Genomic DNA, 20,978 nt, shown 5'->3' on the forward strand with positions numbered 1-20,978 from the left:
GCCCCTAAACCACTTTTTAAAAAATTGCTGTTGGGGGGCAGCTAGGCGGTACAGTGGATAGAGCACCAGCCCTGGATTCAGGAGGACCTGAGTTCAAATCTGGTCTCAGACACTTGACACTTACTAGCTCTGCAACCTTGGGCAAGTCACTTAACCCTCACTGCCCTGCCCCCCCCCCCAACTGCTATTAGATCATGCCTAAATTAAATTAATATTTTATTGTTGTTCAGTTGTTTCAATCATGTCTCTTTGTGACCTCATTTGGAGTTTTCTTGGCAAAGATTCTGGGGTGGTTTGCCATTGCCTTCTCCAGTTCATTTTACAGATGAGGAAACTGAGTCAGAGTTTAGTGATTTGCCCATAGTCACACAGCTAGTAAGTCACTGAAGATGAATTTGAACTCAGGTTTTCCTGACTGCATATCTTCCACTTTATTCATCATGCCACCTAGCAACCCCTGAATTAACATTTATCATTAAATTTCATCCTTTAAAATTCGGCCAGAGACTGGGATCCAGATCTTAGATGCTGACTGTTCCAGTATGTTAGTTATCCCTCCAAAATCTGTCATCTACAAATCTGAAAATTATGCTATGTCTGTGTCCATCATCAGTAAAAGCATACCACTATACTCCTTATAATTTGACATACTCATTGAATACTCTTTGGAGCTAACCATTCAACCTATTTTGGAACATTCTATTTTACTATTTTCTAACCCCTAAGAATAGCTTTAGGCTTACTCCAATCGTTTGCTAAAGTTGAAATAAACCTTATCTACAGCACTCCTCTGATCTATCAATTTAGTAACCCTGGGTTGGGGGGAGAGGAGAACCAAATAATATTAGTATAGGTTACTGTTAACATATTGCTTTTATGTCACCTTTTTTTTTCTGAATCTATTCCTCTTTCCTTTCCTATCCAGAGAAATATTCAATTTAACAAAGAATGGAGAGGAAAAAAACAGTTAAGCAAAAGTAATCAATACACTAAACAATTCTGATAGTGTATTTTGAAAATATCACAATTGACATTACCTCTAATTTCTTCTGTATTGATTTCTACTGTACTGATTCCTCAATGTAACAGATTTTAAGCTGTATTGATTTTGTAACTGGATCTACAACCAGCTGAGCTAGTTTAAGGTTAGTTTAAAAGAAATGTTATCTATTATGCTGGTATCTCCTAGGATAGTTCATGGATATGTTTGTTTAGTCCCACAAAATTACCATCCCTAAAAGATACATTTTCTGTCCTTCCCTATTTTTGTGTATTTAAAGGAGTTTCTTTGTCTTCTAAGGGGACAGCAAGTCTGTTAGTTGTGATCCCTTGCAAAGACTAAAGATACAGATGGGTTCCATAAACCAATGAACATTCTTTAATTATTAGAGAGGGACATGATTAGCTTTACCTGAATGCCAGCCCATTTTTCTCAGTATAACCAATCAAAATATTCCTGTCCCAACCTTACAACCTATCACCTTGTCTCCATGCCTTCCAACTCTCCTTTGTCCTAAGTTAATAAAGAGCATTTTCTCCTTCTCTGGGGGTCACTGGCTTTGCTGAAGTTGCCCATGTGACCCACTTTGTTAACAGTTATACATATCATTATACATATCACCGTTAATAAACTGATCTTGCTCAGAGTCTGTATGTCAGGGTACTTTTATTAAATGTACTCAAAAATAATATAATGTTATATATCTCTAGCCCCCTTTGCAAAGAAGGAAGGGAGGTATATTTTCTCATTCCCCTGGGTCGAACTTTACACTGTGGAAGTTCATATGTCTTTCATGTTTCTCTGAATTCTTCCTATTCATTTCTATAAGTGTGGTATTAAATCACTGTATTCGTAACATAATTTCTTTATCCATTCTCCAATCAACAGACATTTTTTGGGTTATTGTTATTTAGTCATTTCAGATGTGTCCAGCCCTTCATGACCCCATTTGGGGTTTTCCTGGCAAAGATGCTGAAGTGGTTTGCCATTTCCTTCCCCAATGGATCCAGTTTGTTAGGCAAAACTTGCCCAGGATCACACAGCTAGCAAATGTCTGAGGCTGGATTTGAACTCAGGTCTTCCTGACTCCAAGCCCAATGCTCTATTCACTGAGCCACCAGTTGCCTCTTAATGGACATTTACTTTAGCCTACTGTTCTAAATGAATGTATTTATTATATTATTTTTGTTGTTGTTGTTGTTGTTGTTTGTTTGTTTTTTGGTGAGGCAATTGGGGTTAAGTGACTTGCCCAGGGTCACACAGCTAGTAAGTGTCAAGTGTCTAAGGCCGGATTTGAACTCAGGTCCTCCTGAATCCAGGGCCAATGCTCTATCCACTGCGCCACCTAGCTGCCCGTATTTATTATATTAAAAAAAGGTTCATTCCAGTATAAATTCTATTGTCTAATAAGGCATCCCTTCTTGTTAAAGCCTTCCCTACCTTCAAAAGGTTTCACTCAAGGATGTGTTTTCTGATAGATAATAAGTTATGTATTTTCTGATGGATAAGTTATGCAAGCTGGCTAAAGACATTTCCAAATTCATCACAGTCAAAGGACTTCTCTCCAGTATGAATTCTTTGATGATAAATGAAGTGTGTGCTTTCACTAAAGGCTTTTTCATATACATTGCATGTAAGAGATTTCTCTCCAGTATGAGTTCTTTGATGTCTAAGAAGATTTGCTCTTCGGCTAAAGTTTTTCCCACATTCATTACATCCAAATGTTTTCTCTCCAGTGTGAGTTCTGTGATGTCTAATAAGTTTTCCTTTCTCACTGAATGCCTTCCCACATTCATTACATGTAAATGATTTTACTCCAGTATGAGTTCTCTGATGTCTATTAAGGCATCCCCGCTCACGGAAGGCTTTTCCACATTCATTGCATGTGAAGGGTTTCAGTCCAGTATGAGTCCTTTGATGTCTATTAAGGCATCCTCTCTCCTGGAAGGCTTTCCCACAGTCATTACATTCAAATGGTTTCACTCCAGTATGAGTTCTCTGATGTCTATTAAGGCATCCCCTTTCTTGGAAGGCTTTTCCACATTCATTACATTCAAAAGGTTTCACTCCAGTATGAGTTCTCTGATGGCTAATAAGGGTTTCTAGCTTACTGAAGGTCTTGCCACATTCATTACATTCAAAGGGTTTCACTCCACTATGTATCCTCTGATGTCTCTTAAGGCATCCCTTCTCTTGGAAGGCTTTCCCACATTCATTACATTCAAAGGGTTTCACCCCAGTATGAGCTCTCTGATGTCTATTAAGACTCCCCATCTGGATGAAGCCTTTTCCACATTCATTACACTCAAAGGGTTTCACTCCAGTGTGATTTCTCTGATGATAAATGAGATGTGTCCTCCGACTAAAGGCTCTTCCACATTCATTACATGCAAAGGGTTTCTCTCCAGTATGAGTTCTCTGGTGGCTAATAAGGTTTCCCCTTTGGCTGAAGCCTTTCCCACACACATTACATTCAAAAGGTTTGACTCCAGTATGAGTTCTCTGATGTCTAATAAGATGTCCCCTCTTATTGAAAGTTTTCCAACATTCATTACATTCAAAGGGTTTCATCCCAGTGTGGATTTTCTGATGATAAATAAGGTATGCCTTTTGGCTGAAGGTTCTCTCACATTCTTTACATTCAAAGAGTTTGTCTCTAGTATGAATTCTTTTAAATTTGGTCAAGCTCTTCCTGTGGGTAAAGGCTTTCCCATACTGATTACATCCATAATGTTTCTCTCCAATATAAATTTTCTGGAGTTCATTAATACTTGACCTTCTGCCAACAGACTTCCCACATTCATTGTATGCATGTAGCTTTTCTCCAGCTTGTTCTCTATGAAATTTAATTAGGTCTGAGTGGTAATTGAAGGGCTTCCTGTATGTGCTGTATTTAGAAAGATTCTTTCCTAAGGAAAAAGTATTACATGTAATTAGGTCTGAAAAATCCCTGTAGTTCTGTCCCAGTGTTTTATATTTAGGGAGATTTTCTTCCATACTACTTCTCCACAGTTTAAGAAAGACTGATGCTAGACTAAAACTTCTCCCAATAGAAGTTGCTCTGGGAGTGACTGTTGCTTGTTGACAATATCCATCCTGGTTGCCCATAGGGTTCTCTGTGTCATATTCCCCAACTTGTCTCATTTTGGGATGCCAGGGACTGTCATTTGGCAGACTTTTCTTTGCTGATGGTCTCAGGCAAATGCCCTGAATTACATTTGAGTCCTTGGTTTCAAACATGGTCTGCCAAGTAAAAGAATCTGAAGAAGTGAAAAAAAGGAAAAAAAAAAGGTCACTCATCACAGTTGGATGGATTGAAAAGAACCTTCAACTTTTAGTTAACATCTCTTACACAAAGAACATGATGTATATTTGGGCCATGTAGCACAAGTAATATGGCCATGTAGTGAGTGGACAATGTAATGGACCATGTAGAACAAGGGGAACTAAAGTTAAAGACAATTATAAAAAATACTAACTTTTAATTTTATTCATATAACTGCCCTCACATTAAAAATGCACCATCTTGGGGCAGCTAGGTGGCACAGTGGATAAAGCACCGGCCCTGGATTCAGGAGGACCTGAGTTCAAATCCGGCCTCAGACACTTGACACTTACTAGCTGTGTGACCTTGGGCAAGTCATTTAATCCTCACTGCCCTGCAACCAAAACAAAAAATGTACCATCTAAGCCTAGACTTTATAAAGTATTTTAGCCTAAATGAATGTTATACGTGGTCACAGATGTTTTCTGCATCTATTATTGATATAATCATGGGACTGATGATACACTATATAAAATAAAGCTACAAAATCAATAGTATCAAATATAAAATACAGAAGGAAAAAAATAGAAACAGAATTCCCCATAAAAATAAATACAAAAGGAACAAAATATTTGTTAGTCTACCAAAGTACACTCAAAACATAAATACAATTTTGATATAAAGAAAAACTTAAATATCAGAGGTACATGAATTGTTCGAGATTGAGATGGGCCCAAATAATAAAAATTGACAATACTAATTAGGTTTTTTTTTTGGAGGGGGGGCAGGGCAATGAGGATTAAGTGACTTGCCCAGAGTCACACAGCTAGTAAGTGTTAAGTGTCTGAGGCTGGATTTGAACTCAGGTCCTCCTGAATCTAGGGCCAGTGCTTTATCCACTGTGCCACCTAGCTGCCCCCCAAGGTCATTTTTTATGGAGCTAGACAAAATAAGAATTCATTTGGAGGAATAGATATTGAAACTCTCACAGGAAATAATGGGGGGGAATGTAAGAACATATATATATGTATGTGTGTGTATGTGTGTATATACATACATGCACACATATGTGAACATATATATAAATAAATAAATAACCATTCTGTCTTTGATCTCCCTTGGCTATATATATGCCTATCAGTGGGACTTCTGGCTCAAAGTGTTAAGGCATTTTAGTCTCTTTCTTGATTAATGCTTTACACTGGCATACTCTTGGTGGAACTGTGAACTGAACCAACCACAACTTGGAATTATGGTCAGAAAGCCACTAAGATATCCATACCCTTTGACCACTGTGAGGTACATACTACAAAGAAGCCAAAGACAGGAAGAAAGGATGCATAAACACCAAAATATTCGTAACAGTATTTTTATGTTAGTAAAGAACTATAAACAAAGCAGAAGAGCAGAGGTAGGAATAGCATCCAGATTCCAGAGGGGCACAGGAATAAGCAGAGCTCAACCACTCATTCTCAGCTCCAGTCACTGAGGTTAGAGGAATGAGTAAAGAGAAGAAGGTGCCTAACATGATAAAGAAATACCATGGATTAAGAGAAGCCTAAGAGATAAATCTAGAAGAAGATAATAACTCTATAAGTTTAAATACAGCTTTAAAGAATGGCCAGGCTGCAAGGACAAGAAGAGTACCTAGAAGAAATTAAATAAGAGGTAAAAAATGAAAGAAAAATTGGAGAATAAATAGTTTAGAAGGTAGAAAACCTTACTAAAGGAGCAGATACCCAGATGAATGGAAATGAGCAATTAGAACTTAATAGCTCCATAAGATAACATGAAAAATAAGAACAAAGTCAAAAGATTGGAAAAAAACAGAAACAAATGTAAGGCAACTACTATTAAATACAAGGAACCTGGAAAACAGATTGAGGAGAAGAAATTTAAGACTCATTATATTCCCTAAAAACATAGGTACCATATTTCATTAAATCATAAAAGAAAACTACCCAGGGGGCAGCTAGATGGCGCAGTGGATAGAGCACCAGTCCTAGATTCAGGAGGACCTGAGTTCAAATCCAGCAAGACACTTAACACTTACTAGCTGTGTGACCCTGGGCAAGTCACTTAACCCCAATTGCCTCACCAAAAAAACAACAACAAAAACAAAACAAAACAAAACAAAACAAACCTACCCAGATCTATTAGAACCAGTGGGCAAAGTTAAATAGAATGCATCTATCAAAAATCTCCTGGAAAAAAATCTAAATCAGGAAGACAGAGAATTCCTCTTAAAAAAAAATTACATCACAGTCAAAATCTATAGAATCCATATTAAAAAAAGCCAACAAAACAAAAAAAACCCACAAGCATCCAAAAAGAGTTCAAATCCCAAGGCACCACAGTCAAGTGGTCAAGTCAAGTCTGCATTCCAGATTATGCAACAGTTACTACAAAGGAGAGGAAATTTTGCTATACTCTATTCCAAAAGGCATAAAGATTTTTTTTGCTTTCTTTTCCATTTATTTAGAATTTTATTTTTCCCCAATTACATGTAAAAACAATTTTAACATCCATCTTGAAAACTTTGTGCTCCAAATTATCTTTCTCCCTCCCTCCCCACCCTCCCCCTCTTAAGAATGAAAGCAATTCAATATAAGTTATACATGTGTAGTCATGCAAAATATTTCCATATTAATCAGGTTATGAAAGAAAACAGACAAAAAAACTCAAGAAAAATAAACTAAAAAAAATTATGTTTCAATCTGTATTCAGACACCATCAGTTCTTTCTCTGGAGATGGATCTCATTTTTCATCATAAGTCCTTCAGAGTTGTCTTAGATCACTGTATTACTGAGAATAGCCAAGTCATTCATAGCTGATAATCTTACAATATTGCTGTTACTTTATATATAGTACGTTTTACATCAGCTCTTGCAAGTCTTTCCAGGTTTTTTTGAGAGCATCCTGCTCACCATTTCTTACAGCACAAAAGTGTTCCATCATAATCTCATCCCACAATTTGTTCAGCCATTCCCAGTTGATGGGCATCTCCTCAATTTTGTGGTGACCAATTTTTAGTTGGGGAGTGTTAGCTAAGCGGCTCACCGCAATATTGGGGCAAGGAAGGAGACCGGCAGCCTCCCTCAAAACAGAGCAGGATTTATTTTAACAAGAACGAATTAAAAAAACAACAACAACAACAACACAAACAGGATCAGTAGGATCAAAGGAAAGGAAATTAGATGGGAAAAGGGAAATTATACAACCTGAAAAACACCACCGCCCAGGAATCAGCTGAGAATACACAGCAGCGTTCCTGTCGCCTTCCAGCTTCCAGATAGAATGGCCAATTCTCCTCCCCCTTCCCAGCAAACTCCAGGCAGCCCCCAGCCAATTAGCTGGCTGCTCTGACAGTCAAATGACTGCCCTCACTAGGCTTCCAATCATTATAATTTTGTCAGGCTCATGTAGGCGTCGGTGAGTGGTGATGATGGCTACAACCAGTGGGTGGAGCACTGTGCGGTTTGCAGAGCCCCAGAGGTTAGTGTGCGTGTCGAGTTTTTTTTTTTAATTCTAGCCAAAAGATAGGGTTATAAAAACCTCAAATAACAATTAATTCTTTACGATTTCTAATTCTTAAGGCATAATGATTAAAAGACTTATAACAAAGAATAACTTACCCTGTAAAAGTGAGTACATCACACAAAATAGATACTTGAGGCAGACAGACCAATGAGGAAGCTACTGCAATAGTCTAGGCAAGAGGTAATGAGGGGCTGAGTAGTAACCATGTGAATGGAATGAACACATGAGGCAAGAGACAAGAGGAAACTGAAGAGACCAAATGGAGAAACAATGAAAAGACACACCAAGGAGTAGGGTTTAGCAGTGCCAGATCTCAAAGTACAACACAAAGCTATTGTGGTTTGTTCTTCATTCTCAAAGAGGACCATGACATGGGGGTGATGTCACGACTTGCAATGAATTGAAGTGAAGCAAGGCTATGCAAAAAACAACCTCACTCTCTCCTCCAGAGCCATCTGGGTCCAATGACTTTTGTAACTGGAGATAGCCTTGGATGTTTAAGGCAATTGGGGTTAAGTGACTTGCCCAGGGTCACATAGCTAGTAAGTTTCTGAGGTCAGATTTTAACTCAAGTCCTTCCAACTTCATGGCCAGTGCTCTATATACTGTACCACCTAGATGCCCTACCACAAAGCTGTACTCATTAACATAATCTGATACTGGTTTAAAAAAAGAAAGACAAGTTGATCAATGGAATGGATTAAGAACAAAAGATGCAAAAGTAACTGAACATAATAGTAACCCAATGTCAACAACTTCTGATAGTACATAAGCACTGAATAGGAAATGCCGGAAAATTAGAAAGGAGTCAGAGAAATTAGACTTAGACCAACAACTCATACCATAAAGCACAACAAATTCCTGAGAGATAAATGATGTAGATGAAAAAGGTCACTAACATTGTTGGTGGAGCTGTGAACTGATCCAACCATTCTGGAGAGCAATTTGGAACTATGCCCAAAGGGCTATGGGACTGTTCATACCCTTTGACCCAGTGGTACCACTGCTAGGGCTGTATCCCAAAGAGACCATAGGAAAGGGAAAAGGACCCACATGTACAAAAATATTTACAGCAACTCTCTTTGTGGTAGCAAAGAATTGGAAATCGAGGGCATGCCCATCAATTGGGGAATGGCTGAACAAGTTACGCTATATGAATGTAATGGAATACTATTGTGCTGTAAGAAATGATGAGCAGGAGAAGTTCAGAGAAATGTGGAAGGACTTACATGAACTGATGCTGACTAAGAAGAGCAGAACCAGGAGAACATTGTACACAGTAACAGCAACATTGTGTGATGAACGATGGTGACAGACTTGGCTCTTCTCAGCAGTGCAATGATCCAAAACAGTTTCAAAGAACTCATGATAGAAAATGTTCTCAACATCCAGAAAAAAGAACTATGAATTATGAATGCAGATTGAACCATACTGTTTCTACTATTGGACTGGTTTTTTTTCCTTCTTTTGTGAGGTTTTTCCCTTGTGTTCTGATTCTTCTTTCACAAGATGACTAATGTAGAAATATGTTTAATGTGATTGTACATATACAACCTATATCAGACTGCTTTCCGTGATGGGGACAGAATGGAGGGTGGGAGAAAAAAAATTGGAACTAAACATTCTGTGCAAACAAATGTTGAAAACTATCCTTATATATAACTGAAAAATAATAAAATACTTTAAAAAATTAAAGTAAAAAAGAGTCATGAAATGAACACATTAGACAACTGGGGACAAGATATACAATACAGACAGGGGAAGAGTTCTTGAACAAACAAGGGATAGAGAAGATCACTCACTCACCATGACAAAGGCCTGGGAGGCCACGTCTCTCAGGCCGCCATGGTGCCTCCCCTCTCTCCAATAGTGAGATCACATCCATTTTGGAAACAGGAAGCCCTACATATAGGCATAGAAATGATAAAGTTCTAGGAACAGAAAACATGCAAAGACCTACGTTCTATTCATGGTAAAGCTAAGGAACAACATCTGGAGTATATTCTGTTTTGTACTCTAGGGAGTACAGGTCACTATTCTTGGCCCAACATGTCCATTTTTTCTGTTATTTCCATATACACAGACTAGTAGCCAAGCTCTCCATCTGGGATTTCTAACCTAGGAATAATGAAGCTGGTTGGGTTTTGGGTGGTTGTTGTTGTTTTTAATATTGTGAGAACTGGGGCCACCAAACCACACATAAAGATCCTTGAAGATTACATATTGACTTAGAAAGCAACACATTTATATTTTTTCTTTTTTTATTACTATGCCAACTCATAAAAATCAGACAGGAACTACATTTAAGTTTAGTTTAGGCCATACTTAGTAGTGCTGTGGACCAGTGTTTGACATCTCTGGTCTAGGGGACCTTTCCCAGTTCAGCTCGATCTCCAGATGGCTCCACCTTTTCACCAGAAGCCTTACCCGCTGTGGAGCCCCACTCTCTCTCCCTCCTCTTCCCATTTCCTGTTCTCTGATTTCCAGCTCCCCTCTATTAGAATGTAAGTTCTTTGAGCACAGATCTTGTTTTCTTGTATATGTATCAGCAGCACTTTGCACATAGTAGTACCTCGCACATAGTAGGCACTTAATAAGGACTGTCCACAGAGAATCTCTCATCCACCACTGTTGTTAAGCTTACATGGAAATTACAAATCTCCTTCGATGACCAGAGGGTTCCAATGGAAACAAAGGCCCATCTTTGTAATACCAACCCTCTGTTTGTGGGCTGAATAGAATGGAATATAGCAGTGCCCAGAGAATTAAACATGAAGGTGACACTGTGGGCAGTGGCAAGGCACTGATGAGGGCACACAGGCTGCATCCCAGTAAACATGAGGAGCTCCAGAAAAGACACGTCATCAAGGAAGTACAGGACACAGAGAGAAGACAGCCTAGTCGTGGGGGGTGTGCACAGGATGGCTCACCTAGCTCCCCAATGATGCCAAGAGAAAGCAATGAAGGCCTTCAGCATGGTATGTGGATCCCCAGTCATGAGCTGATGGGAAGACATGAAAGATATTCACAGTGGGGAGTCGGGGGTAAATCTGCATCATTAAAAGCACCTTGAACCCGAGATCACAGATTCTTTTAAGGACTTGAGAGTGGGTCACAGATGGCTGAGAAAGAGAGTTCATTTTACACACTCTGAGCTGAAAAGTTAAGACCTTTCCATAGATTTCACCTGAAATACATGTATCTTAAGCCTCTATCCTGGGTCAAGAACAGTGCGAGGCACTAGGGATAGAAAGACAAAAATGAAATAATTGTTGCACACTTTCCATCAAGAGAAACTGCACATACGTATGTAAGCAGGGATAAAAAATAAAACATAGAGAAAATACTAGAAGATCCTGGGCAGGCATCGCTAGTCATTCAGTTTTACAAGGAGAGGAGAAAAGCAAGTGCACCAGTCTGGCTGGACCCCAGAGTAAGAGGCAGTTTTTAGGGCAGGGCAATAGTGTGTTCACACCTGTGATCTGGGATCTTCCCTGAGGCGATGTATATATTCTTAGGCTTCATTTAGCATTTATCAAGTATTTCCTGTGGGGGGGATGTGGGGAGATACAAAGTTACCCTAAGACATGATGTCCTCTTGACTCACGGGGCGTCAAGTCTAGAAAGAGTGGAATCCACACAACACAGAGCTCCAAGGTGCCCCAGGATCCCAGGAAGAAGAGGAGGGAAGACTTCCTGGAGGAAGCAGTCTCCTAATTCCCCTGGGACATTAAGAAGGGTTTTAGAATGAAGGGCTCAAGGATTAGGGAGGCTCTAGACTCAGGGCTGGCACAGGGAAGCTTTGGGATTTCCATTGGTACAAAGCAAAGACCTTCCACTTGGGAACAAAGAACAGAAATTCTTTAGGCCATAAAGGGTCTGAGCCTTTCCCCACATGAAGTATAGTGTTGAATAAGCCAATTTGCACAATAGTCCAAAACACAGCTAAGTATCTGCAGCAAGGGAGCCCTGCAAAGACTCCCCAGGGGCCTGACCCTGAGTCCCAGGGCAGCTGAGCTTACCGAGGGAGACGAGGTTCTCATAGTTCTCCAGCATCACGAACCTGTATAGGTTCCTTTGGGCAGGATCCAGTTGTCTCCACTCCTCCTGTGTGAAGTCCACAGCCACGTCCTTGAATGTCAACGATTCCTGAATCAAACACATTCCTGTTTAACCAAGCAGGGACACTCCTCCAAATGTTTCCTGATGACCCAGTTACTGTGCGTAGCACTTTGTCCTAGACTCGGTGACCCAGTTTTCCTTGATTGCTCAAGCTGATCCTGAAAACTTCCTTCCCATAAACAAACCTCAAGAAAACCACAGTAGAGAATGCACATTTGTGGGAAAATCAGATCATTCCCTCTGACAACCCTTTACAATGGCTCTCTCAGAAGCTTCTGCCTTACTTCATTCACACTAGCTTCTCTGTGCTTTCCACATCAGCGCCTAGTTCTACCCTCTGAGGCCACACTGAACGTCTATCCTTCCTCCTCAGGACAGCCTTCAGTTTGGCATAGTTCTCATGCCTCTTAAATTTCTCTTCCCCAACCTCAATCTCCCCAGCTCCTTCAGGGAAGTCTCCCTCTTCCCACTATTAGTTGAGAGGGTGACCCAAATGCTAACATATCAATAAGATAAGAGAAAGAAACAAAAAACACAAAGGCAAAGAGGAGACAAAATTATCCTCAAATGTTGATGACTTACTTAGAAAATCCTAGGGAATCAGCAAAGAAACAGAGATAGTTCAGGCAATAGCTCCCGCAATGTTATAGGCTACATAATAAACCCACAAAACCCAACAGCATTTCTAGATAATGGCAACAAAATCTAGGGAAACAACAACAGAAAGGAAAACCCCATTTAAAATGACTTCAAAATGCATAAAATATCTGGAGGTCAGGCTATCAAAACACAATGTACCATTGCATAGATCCAATAACAAAGGTCCCTTAACATAAAGAATATGGGGCATGGTGGTCCAAGCCTGTAATCTCTGTGTGAACAGGGCCACTGTGAAGCCTCTGCATTTCCACGCTGGGGGAGACAGGGAGACCCAGTCTCTAAGAGGGGGGAAGGAAAGATTTTTAAATAGCTGTAGTAAATATGCAGTGTTTATGGCTGGGCTGTGGCTATGTAATAAAAATGATAATACTACCTAAGTAAATGATTTATATTTTTGTGGATAAAGCACCAGCCCTGGATTTAGGAGGACCTGAGTTCAAATCCAGCCTCAAACACTTGACACTTACTAGCTGTGTGACCCTGGGCAAGTCACTTAACCCTTACTGCCCCCCCCAAAAAAAGTTATATTTTTAAAGACACACCAGTCAAACTACCAATGGGATACTCTATAAAAGCTAATAAAATAATAAACCTCTTTTGAATAAATGAAAAATATGGACTATCAAAAGAAATAAGATAGAAATTAAGGAGAACTATTTCTAGAACTGAAACTATATTATAAAGCAGCAACCATCAAAAGCATTTGTACTAATTTTTAAAATGGAGAAATAATGGAACTCAATAACTTAGTGTATCAAAGCTAATTAATGTCTGGAATGAGGGGATGGGAGTACAAGGAATCCCTCTGGGTTGAGTGGGGGGCAGGCATGTCTGGTTCTTTGGCTACTTGTGCTTCAATCACACTTTCATAAGGCACTGAAAGTACAGAGGTAAATGGCATGGGGATGCAGAGATAGATGGGGACAGGATAGGTTGGTGTAAAAAGTCAGTCAGCATGGGGCAGCAAATGGCAAAGGGAGAGGCAGAGCGACCTAACCATGCACTGGAGCTGGGAGCACTCAGCAGGAAGTAGGAGAGGGCTAGGGGGGAAGGAGCTGGAGTTGGGGGGGGGGCGGGTCTCATTTTTAGAGTGTGTTGGCAGAGACCAGACCAACTCTGATCCAGCCGTCCTGGAGTTATCTCAGTTGTCAGCAGGACCTGGTCTGGAGATTACACGAAGCTTACGGACCACAGGCAACGAGGCATGGTCAGGCGTGGTCGGTTTCCCTGATCTGTCAACTCAGTCTCAGGCTAGACTTGTAGTTCACTGATGAGACAGTCAGTTGTGCTCTCTTTATCTATGGGACGATCTGTATGGGACTTCCAGGTTCTCTGCAATCTCACTGCATGACTAATGGTTACATTACACTGGCTATTTGTAAACTTCTACTGATGGGGGGAGGGGTGTGGCAGGAGGTAGAAAAAGGAACCAGAACAAGATAAAATTTTAACACAATTAACAACCATATGAAAGAATGCTTTAAATAACGAATAATAAGAAAAATGCAAATCGAAACAACCCTGAGTCATCTTATCCAGCAAACTGGCAAAGATGACAGAAGATAGGAATGCTCAGTGTTGGAGGAGTTGTGGAAATTCTCAATAATGCATGGTTGGTGTTCCCGTGAAAGAGTGGCCTGCTCTGGAAAGTCATTGAGGATTATGCAAATAAAGTGGCTAAAATGTCCAAACCCTTTGTTCCAAAGATTCTCCAGCCAGGGATATCCCCCAAGGAGGTCAAGTACAAAAAGAAAAGCCCCAGAGACCCTGCTGTGCTAGCAAATGACTGGAATGAAGAAGATGCCCATTTACTGAAGAATGCCTGAGGAAAATGAGGCACCCGGATGCAGTGAAACATTACCATATTGTACATGAACTGATGCAGCCTGAGGTAAGGAGAGCCAGGAAAGCAATATACAAAATGACTACAACAAGGTAAATGGAAAGGATAAAAACCACAAGTTTTCAAAAATGAAGGTTTTAAACTTAAAAAGGAATGTGGAGGGGGCAGCTAGGTGGTGCAGTAGATAGCGCACTGGCCCTGGATTCAGGAACACCTGAGTTCAAATCTGGCCTCAGATACTTGACACTTACTAGCTGTGTGACCCAGGGCAAGTCACTTAACCCTCATTGCCCCACCCCCTAAAAAATAAATTGGAAGGGAAATTTGAGATCGTCCAGTCCAACTTCTCAGGCCTTAGTAATGAACTAAACTTTTACCATTAATTAACTTGTTATATTCTGGGGTACTACCTCATATCTATTGGATTGGATAATAGGACAGAAGAAAATGTTGTAGGGGATATGGGGAAAATGAGACATTAATACACTGTTGGTGGAGTTGTAAACTGATTCAAACATTCTGTAGAGCAATTTGGAACTATGGCCAAAGGGCTATAAAACCCTGCAAACTCTTTGACTGAGTAAAACCACTACTATGTCAGTATCCAAAAAGAGATAAAACCCAAAAAGTTAAGGGACCTATATGTACAAAAAATATTTATGGCAGCCCTTTTCTGGTGCAAAGAATTTGAAACTGAGGAGATGTCCATCAATTGGGGAATGGCTGAACAAACTGTGGGATGAGATTATGATGGAACGCTACTGTGCTACAAGAAATGATGAACAGGATGCTATCAGAAAAACCTGGAAAGACTTGTATGAACTGATGCAAAGTGAAATGTACTGTATACAAAATAACAACAATATTGTAAGATGATCTGCCGTGAATGACTTAACTATTCTCAGTAATACAATGATCCAAGACAACTCTGAAGGACTTATGAAAAATGAAATCCATCTCCAAAGAAAGAAGTGATGGTGTCTGAATACAGACTGAAGTATATTTTTTTTTAGTTTTTTTCCTTAGTTTTTTTTGTCTGTTTTCTTTCATAACCTGACTAATGTGGAGATGTTGTGCATGACTACACATGTATAACTTATATTGAATTGCGTGCATTCTTGACTGCAGTGCCGACAGAAACACTGCCATTAATAGGGCCTACCATCTACTTTCTTTGGGGGGGTAGGGCAATGAGGGTTAAGTGACTTGCCCAGGGTCACACAGATAGTAAGTGTCAAGTGTCTGAGGCTGGATCTCCTGAATCCAGGGCCAGTGCTTTATCCACTGCACCACCTAGCTGCCCCCAGAATTTCTTGCATTCTTAAGGGTGAGGGATGGGCAGGGAGGGAGGAAGAGAATTTGGAACACAGTGTTTTAAATGGATGTTTGTACTTTTTTTTTTTTTTAGTGAGGCAATTGGGGTTAAGTGACTTGCCCAGGGTCACACAGCTAGTAAGTGTTAAGTGTCTGAGGCCAGATTTGAACTCAGGTACTCCTGACTCCAGGGCCAGTGCTCTATCCACTATGCCACCTAGCTGCCCCTTAAATGGATGTTAAAATTGTTTTTACATGTAATTGGGGGGAAAATAAAATTCAATAAAGACCTAAAAAAATTTAACTTGTTATAATAACCACACACACACACACACACAAACCTATCTGCATTCATCCTAAAATCTGTCTATTGATATTATGAAGACATTCAAAGTCTAATCATCTACAAACTTTATCTCATCACTTAGAACAACCAAACTTCCCTAGAGAATAAGTGAGACTCAGGATATAGATGGGAAGGGAATCAACTTAAAGTAATAAAGAGAAGGGAAAGAATCTATTTATATACCAAGGAATATTATGGTATGAAATGATGGAGGAGAGAGTGAACTTACCTGTAACTGGGCTGAGTGGAAGCCAGAAGACATTCCCTCCTCTTCCTCCATGCTGTAGTCTTGAAGAAGATGAGCCACAGAAGAAAGCAGTCCTGGGGGAGGGAGAACAGCCCAGCCTGTGGCTCCTCCACAAAGCCCTCCAGAGCACCCATGAGGCTCGTCCACCTCCACACTCGATGTGACCCCACCTCCCACAACTTGCCCTCTTCTTTGTCCTGAGCTGTCACCAACAACACTGAGAGTTCGTTCTACCCTCTTCTGTGACCTGGATCCGACATCTGATCCTTTAACTCCACACTGGCAAGGGGAGATGCTTAGTGATTGACAGAATGGGACCAGTTCAATGAGTCAGAAGTTGTGGCGATACAGGGCCAGCTAATGGCGACTCATGGACGGTTCAGAAGAGAGGTGGAGACACAAAGGTTGGGGGTAGGTGCTCTCTTTATTTCTTCCCTCCCAGGACATTCCCTCGGAAGCCACTCTGTCTCCCCCACTGGGCAGGAGTCCAGCTTCCCACCAGGACCTCAAGAATTCTCACCTCTGTCCTCAAACATCTGAGACAAGTCCTTGCTTCCTTGCTGTTTTCTCCCTACTCTGACTTCACTCCAGCTGCCTCCACCCAGCCAGGGTGGAATCAATGGCTGCACCACCAGCAATGCCAGGATCAGCTCCTCCACCTCAGGTGCTGAAGCTTTGGGCGAATGTCTCAGGACAGGCGTCTTCTCCTGGGCTGTGCTCCTTCTCTTGGGATATCTCTCTACCACTTTTACTTCCCAGTAAAGTTGGGGCCTGGGGGCCTAAAGGTAAGATCCCTCTCATTGGAGCCTTCATCCTGGGGTTCAGATCCCTGTTCCCAGCTGGACACTACATCGCTGGGGGACGTACTAACACTAGAGAAATGAAGGAGGCGGGAGGAGGAGCTGGGAAACCAATCCCAAGAACCAAGGGTAATTCAGGACTCATCCTGTTCATGCAAACTGCCTTGACGTGAACTTCACTGATTCAGAAACTTTTCAAGAAAGCAAACAGCGAGACAACGCAGTGTGTGGGGCCACGGCAAAGTAGGAAGAACATCTCTCCCAGGTGACGGGATTTCGCACATCATGCTCTCCTCGCTGCTAGGCAACCTTTCCACCTCCTCATTATCATCCCATCTCTAAGAGAATCTTCCAAACCTTCTCCTCCCTCCTCAGCTTTCCCATGGCCTTCCTTCCTCCCATCCTCTCATCTTGATGGAGGAGGCTAAAAGGGTTAACAGATAACCTATCAATAGTAGCTATCAATTGTACCTAAAAAGGGGTTAACAAAAAAACCTAAGACCCAAGCTCTAATTTAGCTCTGAGCTCTAAGAGGGATTCAGACCCCAGGTCAAGGATGACTTAAGATTTGGGCCTTCATTAATACTAGTCAGGGCCTAGGTTCTTGTTACCCACATTAATCAGCACTCATAACAAGAACATAAAGAAGCAGGTCATAGAGATCTTAACTATAACAATGATACACAGACAGGGTATAGAAATTCTAACTGATAAACAAAATATTCTGAAGCTAGGCATGGGAATGGAACATTCTGACCTTGGCAAGTTGAGGTAACATGTGCAGAAAAGACCTAATTTGTCCCCAGATTCACCTTACGATGTGTAAACCCCCAAAACACACCTCCACAGAAAAAGGTACCCACCTCTGGGGTTGGCTCAAGCCCCCAGGAACTCCAAATTAGGATAGGCCCTCCCCTGTACCTCCCTAAAGTGGAAATTATTATAATGAGACTGATAATTTATCCATACTATAAATATAGCTGTCTTTCCTTTCCCTATTCAAGTGACACCTCCATGATGCCCTCCCCGTAGTCACTCACAATACGATCAATTTGAGCCTATATCCATCCCACATCATTCTGAGAACCTTGATTTGTATTTAACTAATAAAACCGGGGTCCTTTACCATGAACTTCCTGCTCTCCCCCATCTCACATCACCCAGATGTCTCCTAACACCATCTCCTCTTTCACCCCATCTCACCTTTTTCTCCTTGTCAAGGCCAACCCCTCTATGTGCATGAGACCCCAGCATTCTTCCTGCCAGCTGATTGTACCTTCTGTCATCCCCACTGTCACCTGTCTTCAATCCTTCCCCATCTACTGGCTGCTTCCCTACTGCCTTACAAACATGCTCCTCTCCCCCATCCTCAGAAAACCCTCACTTGATCCATCAATCCCTACTATCACCCCTGTCTCCTCCCTTTTGTGGCTAAACTCTCTGAGAAGGCCCAATATAGTAGGTGCCTCCACCTCCTTTCCTCTCACTGTCTTAACTCTCTACAGTCTGGCTTCTGATCTCACCATTCCACAGAAACTTCTCTCTCCACACGTACTACGATCTCTTAATTGCAAGATCTATCGGCCTTTCCTCAGTCCTCATCCTTCTTCCTCTCTGCATCCTCTGACACTTTTAACCTTTTCTCCTTGATCCTCTCTTCTCTCTAAGCTCTGGGGAGACCAGCCTCTCCCTGTTCTGTTCCTACCTCTCTGACTACTCCTTCTCTGTCTCCATTACTGGATCTTCACTCAGGTCATACCTGCTGACCATGGGTATGCTGGAAGACTCTATCCTGGGCCCCCTCATTTTCTCCTCCTCTTACTATTTCCACATGAATTCAACAACGTCTCTAAGCAGTTCAGATCCACTTTAATAGCCTCAACCTCTCTCTGGACCTCCATTGACACATCTGTGAGAGCCTACTGGACAAACGACTTGTATCTTGAATTCGACATGTACAAATCTGAACTCATTCTCTTTCCCTCCAAACTCTCCCCTCTTCCATGCTTCCCAACTACTGCAGAGGGCAACACCACCCTCCCAGTCCCTAGGCATTATCTGGACTCTTCATTCCCTTTCCTGAGACATATCCAAGACCTGTCAAAAAACTTCCCCTTTTCTCCTCTGACACTGACACTCCCAGGGGGTTGCTAGAGCCAGGTATGAAACCCCACTGCTATATTTTCAGCATTAGGATTTTCACCTCAAAAATCAGAAAAGCCAAAAGTCAGGCTTGATTTATGGTTTTATTGATTGTCTAGAATTAAGAAAGTGATGGAGAAAATGTTAATAACACAAATTAAACTTCACAGTGTGTCCTACAGTCAGTTGTTTAAAATCTACCAGCAACTGTGAATATGATGGAAAATTATTGTAAATGATGAAAGGGATGGCTTTAGATAAACCTGGGAAGAATTCTATGAACTGATGCAAAGGGACCACAAGCAGAACCAGAACACCATAGAAAGTAACAACAGTATTGCAAAACTAAACAACTGTGAAAGACTTGGCTACTCTGATCCATACAATGATCCAAGACAATTCCAAAGGACTCATCATGAAAAATGCTAACTACCTCCAGAGAACTCACAGACTCAGAACACAGAGTGAAGCATTTTTTTCTTTATTCTTCTTTTTTTTCCCCTGAACATGGCTAAAGAAGAAATATGTTTTGAGTTACTTCATATATAGGTTAGGTATTGTTTCTTAGTACTTCAATGGGTAGGGAAAGGAGGAAGGGAGAGAATCTATAACTGGAAAAAAAAAATCTACCAGCACACCCCTGGCCGGTAGGTACCCTGAATGCTGACCCTCATCACCTCAGGCCTGGATTATTTGAATAGCTGCTTGGCCTGGCTCAAGCCTCTCCTCAATGTCCATCCTCCAGTCAGCCACCAAAGTGGTTTTCTTAAATCCAAGGTCTGACCACGTCACTCCGAAGCTCAATAATCTTCTGTGGCTCCCTTTTGCCTCCAGGATCAGATATAAAATCTATTTGGAGTTCCAAGCCCCCACCCCTTCTTCTTACTCCACCCTGCCATGTTCTCCCTCCCTCCCCCCCAGACTCAGGCATTTATTTGACCTGGGCTGTGCTCCAAGCCTCTCTTCTCTCTGCCTCCTTCTGTGGCCCTTCCTGATTCCCCTCCAGGTCAAAGCTTCCCGTACCCCCACCTCCTCCGCCCGGGGGCTTTGCAGGTGGCTTTGCCAATTAGACGGGAAGCTCGCTGAGGGCAGGGGCTGCCCTTTGTCTTTCTGGGTACCTCAAGAATTTAGCCCAGTGCCTGGGCACACAGTAGGTGCTTAATAAAGGCTTGATGAATGAACACCCCCTAGGGACAAGTTTACAGGAACCTCTCCCCGACTCAGACGCGGACCTGCACAATACGCCCCGGGCACCCAAGCGCCCTCACACAGTTACTGACACGCCCCAAGAGCCCGCCCTTCCCTGACCGCGCCTGCGCACTCCCCTGAGCTCGGTCCAGAGCGGGAGGGGGGGGAGGGACGGCCAGGTCCCAGACGCTGCGCCTGCGCACTCACTCACCCCAAGGCCTCAGGGGCGTGGAGACGCACCCCGCCAAGAGGCGTGGGGGAGCGAGGTGTTGGGTTCGGGCGGAAGTCTGTAAACTCTCCAACTCAACGCTGTGGGTTCAAACTCGAAGACACGCACGAGACAGGCACGAGTGTTGGAAATCGGGCCTCACGAGAAGACTCCCACCACACGGCGTACCGTGCTCCCGTCCTCATTGAATGGCTCGGGGCAACGCTCCCTGGACCCACAGTAACCTCCCGAAGCATTCTGGGAAACGGAGTCCAGGCGCCGTTCTCGCTGTGCCCCTCCAG

The 20,978-nt window shown here is 42.0% G+C and overlaps 1 protein-coding gene across 4 annotated transcripts; it reads right to left on the bottom strand.

The window, feature by feature from the left end:
* Positions 1-301: 301 nt before the first annotated feature.
* Positions 302-20,813, bottom strand: LOC122725430 (zinc finger protein OZF-like). Of its 4 annotated transcripts, XM_043962540.1 has the most exons (5): positions 20,680-20,813; positions 16,321-16,412; positions 11,829-11,955; positions 9,613-9,708; positions 302-4,260 (listed from the first exon to the last, which is right to left on the bottom strand). In XM_043962540.1, the coding sequence occupies exons 2-5, from the start codon at positions 16,369-16,371 to the stop codon at positions 2,510-2,512; spliced, it is 2,025 nt and encodes a 674-aa protein (XP_043818475.1). In that variant the 5' UTR covers positions 16,372-16,412; positions 20,680-20,813; the 3' UTR covers positions 302-2,509. The 4 variants fall into 4 exon arrangements, with proteins under 4 accessions (XP_043818475.1, XP_043818477.1, XP_043818476.1 ...); XM_043962542.1 differs by lacking the exon at positions 9,613-9,708; XM_043962541.1 differs by lacking the exon at positions 20,680-20,813 and having other exon boundaries at positions 16,321-16,670.
* Between the last annotated feature and the right edge of the window lie 165 nt (positions 20,814-20,978).

The sequence above is a fragment of the Dromiciops gliroides genome, chromosome 4, assembly GCF_019393635.1.
Source record: "Dromiciops gliroides isolate mDroGli1 chromosome 4, mDroGli1.pri, whole genome shotgun sequence".
In the NCBI taxonomy this organism is placed as follows: Eukaryota; Metazoa; Chordata; class Mammalia; order Microbiotheria; family Microbiotheriidae; genus Dromiciops; species Dromiciops gliroides.

Excerpts from the sequence above, each read along its gene's own strand:
- LOC122725430 (XM_043962540.1), bottom strand. The coding sequence starts at position 16,371 with ATGGAGGAAGAGGAGGGAATGTCTTCTGGCTTCCACTCAGCCCAGTTA. Across the intron at positions 9,709-11,828 it reads TGAGAACCTCGTCTCCCTCG|GGCTTCCTGTTTCCAAAATG; the intron begins GTAAGCTCAGCT and ends GCCTATATGTAG. Across the intron at positions 4,261-9,612 it reads CCTCCCAGGCCTTTGTCATG|ATTCTTTTACTTGGCAGACC; the intron begins GTGAGTGAGTGA and ends TCACTTCTTCAG.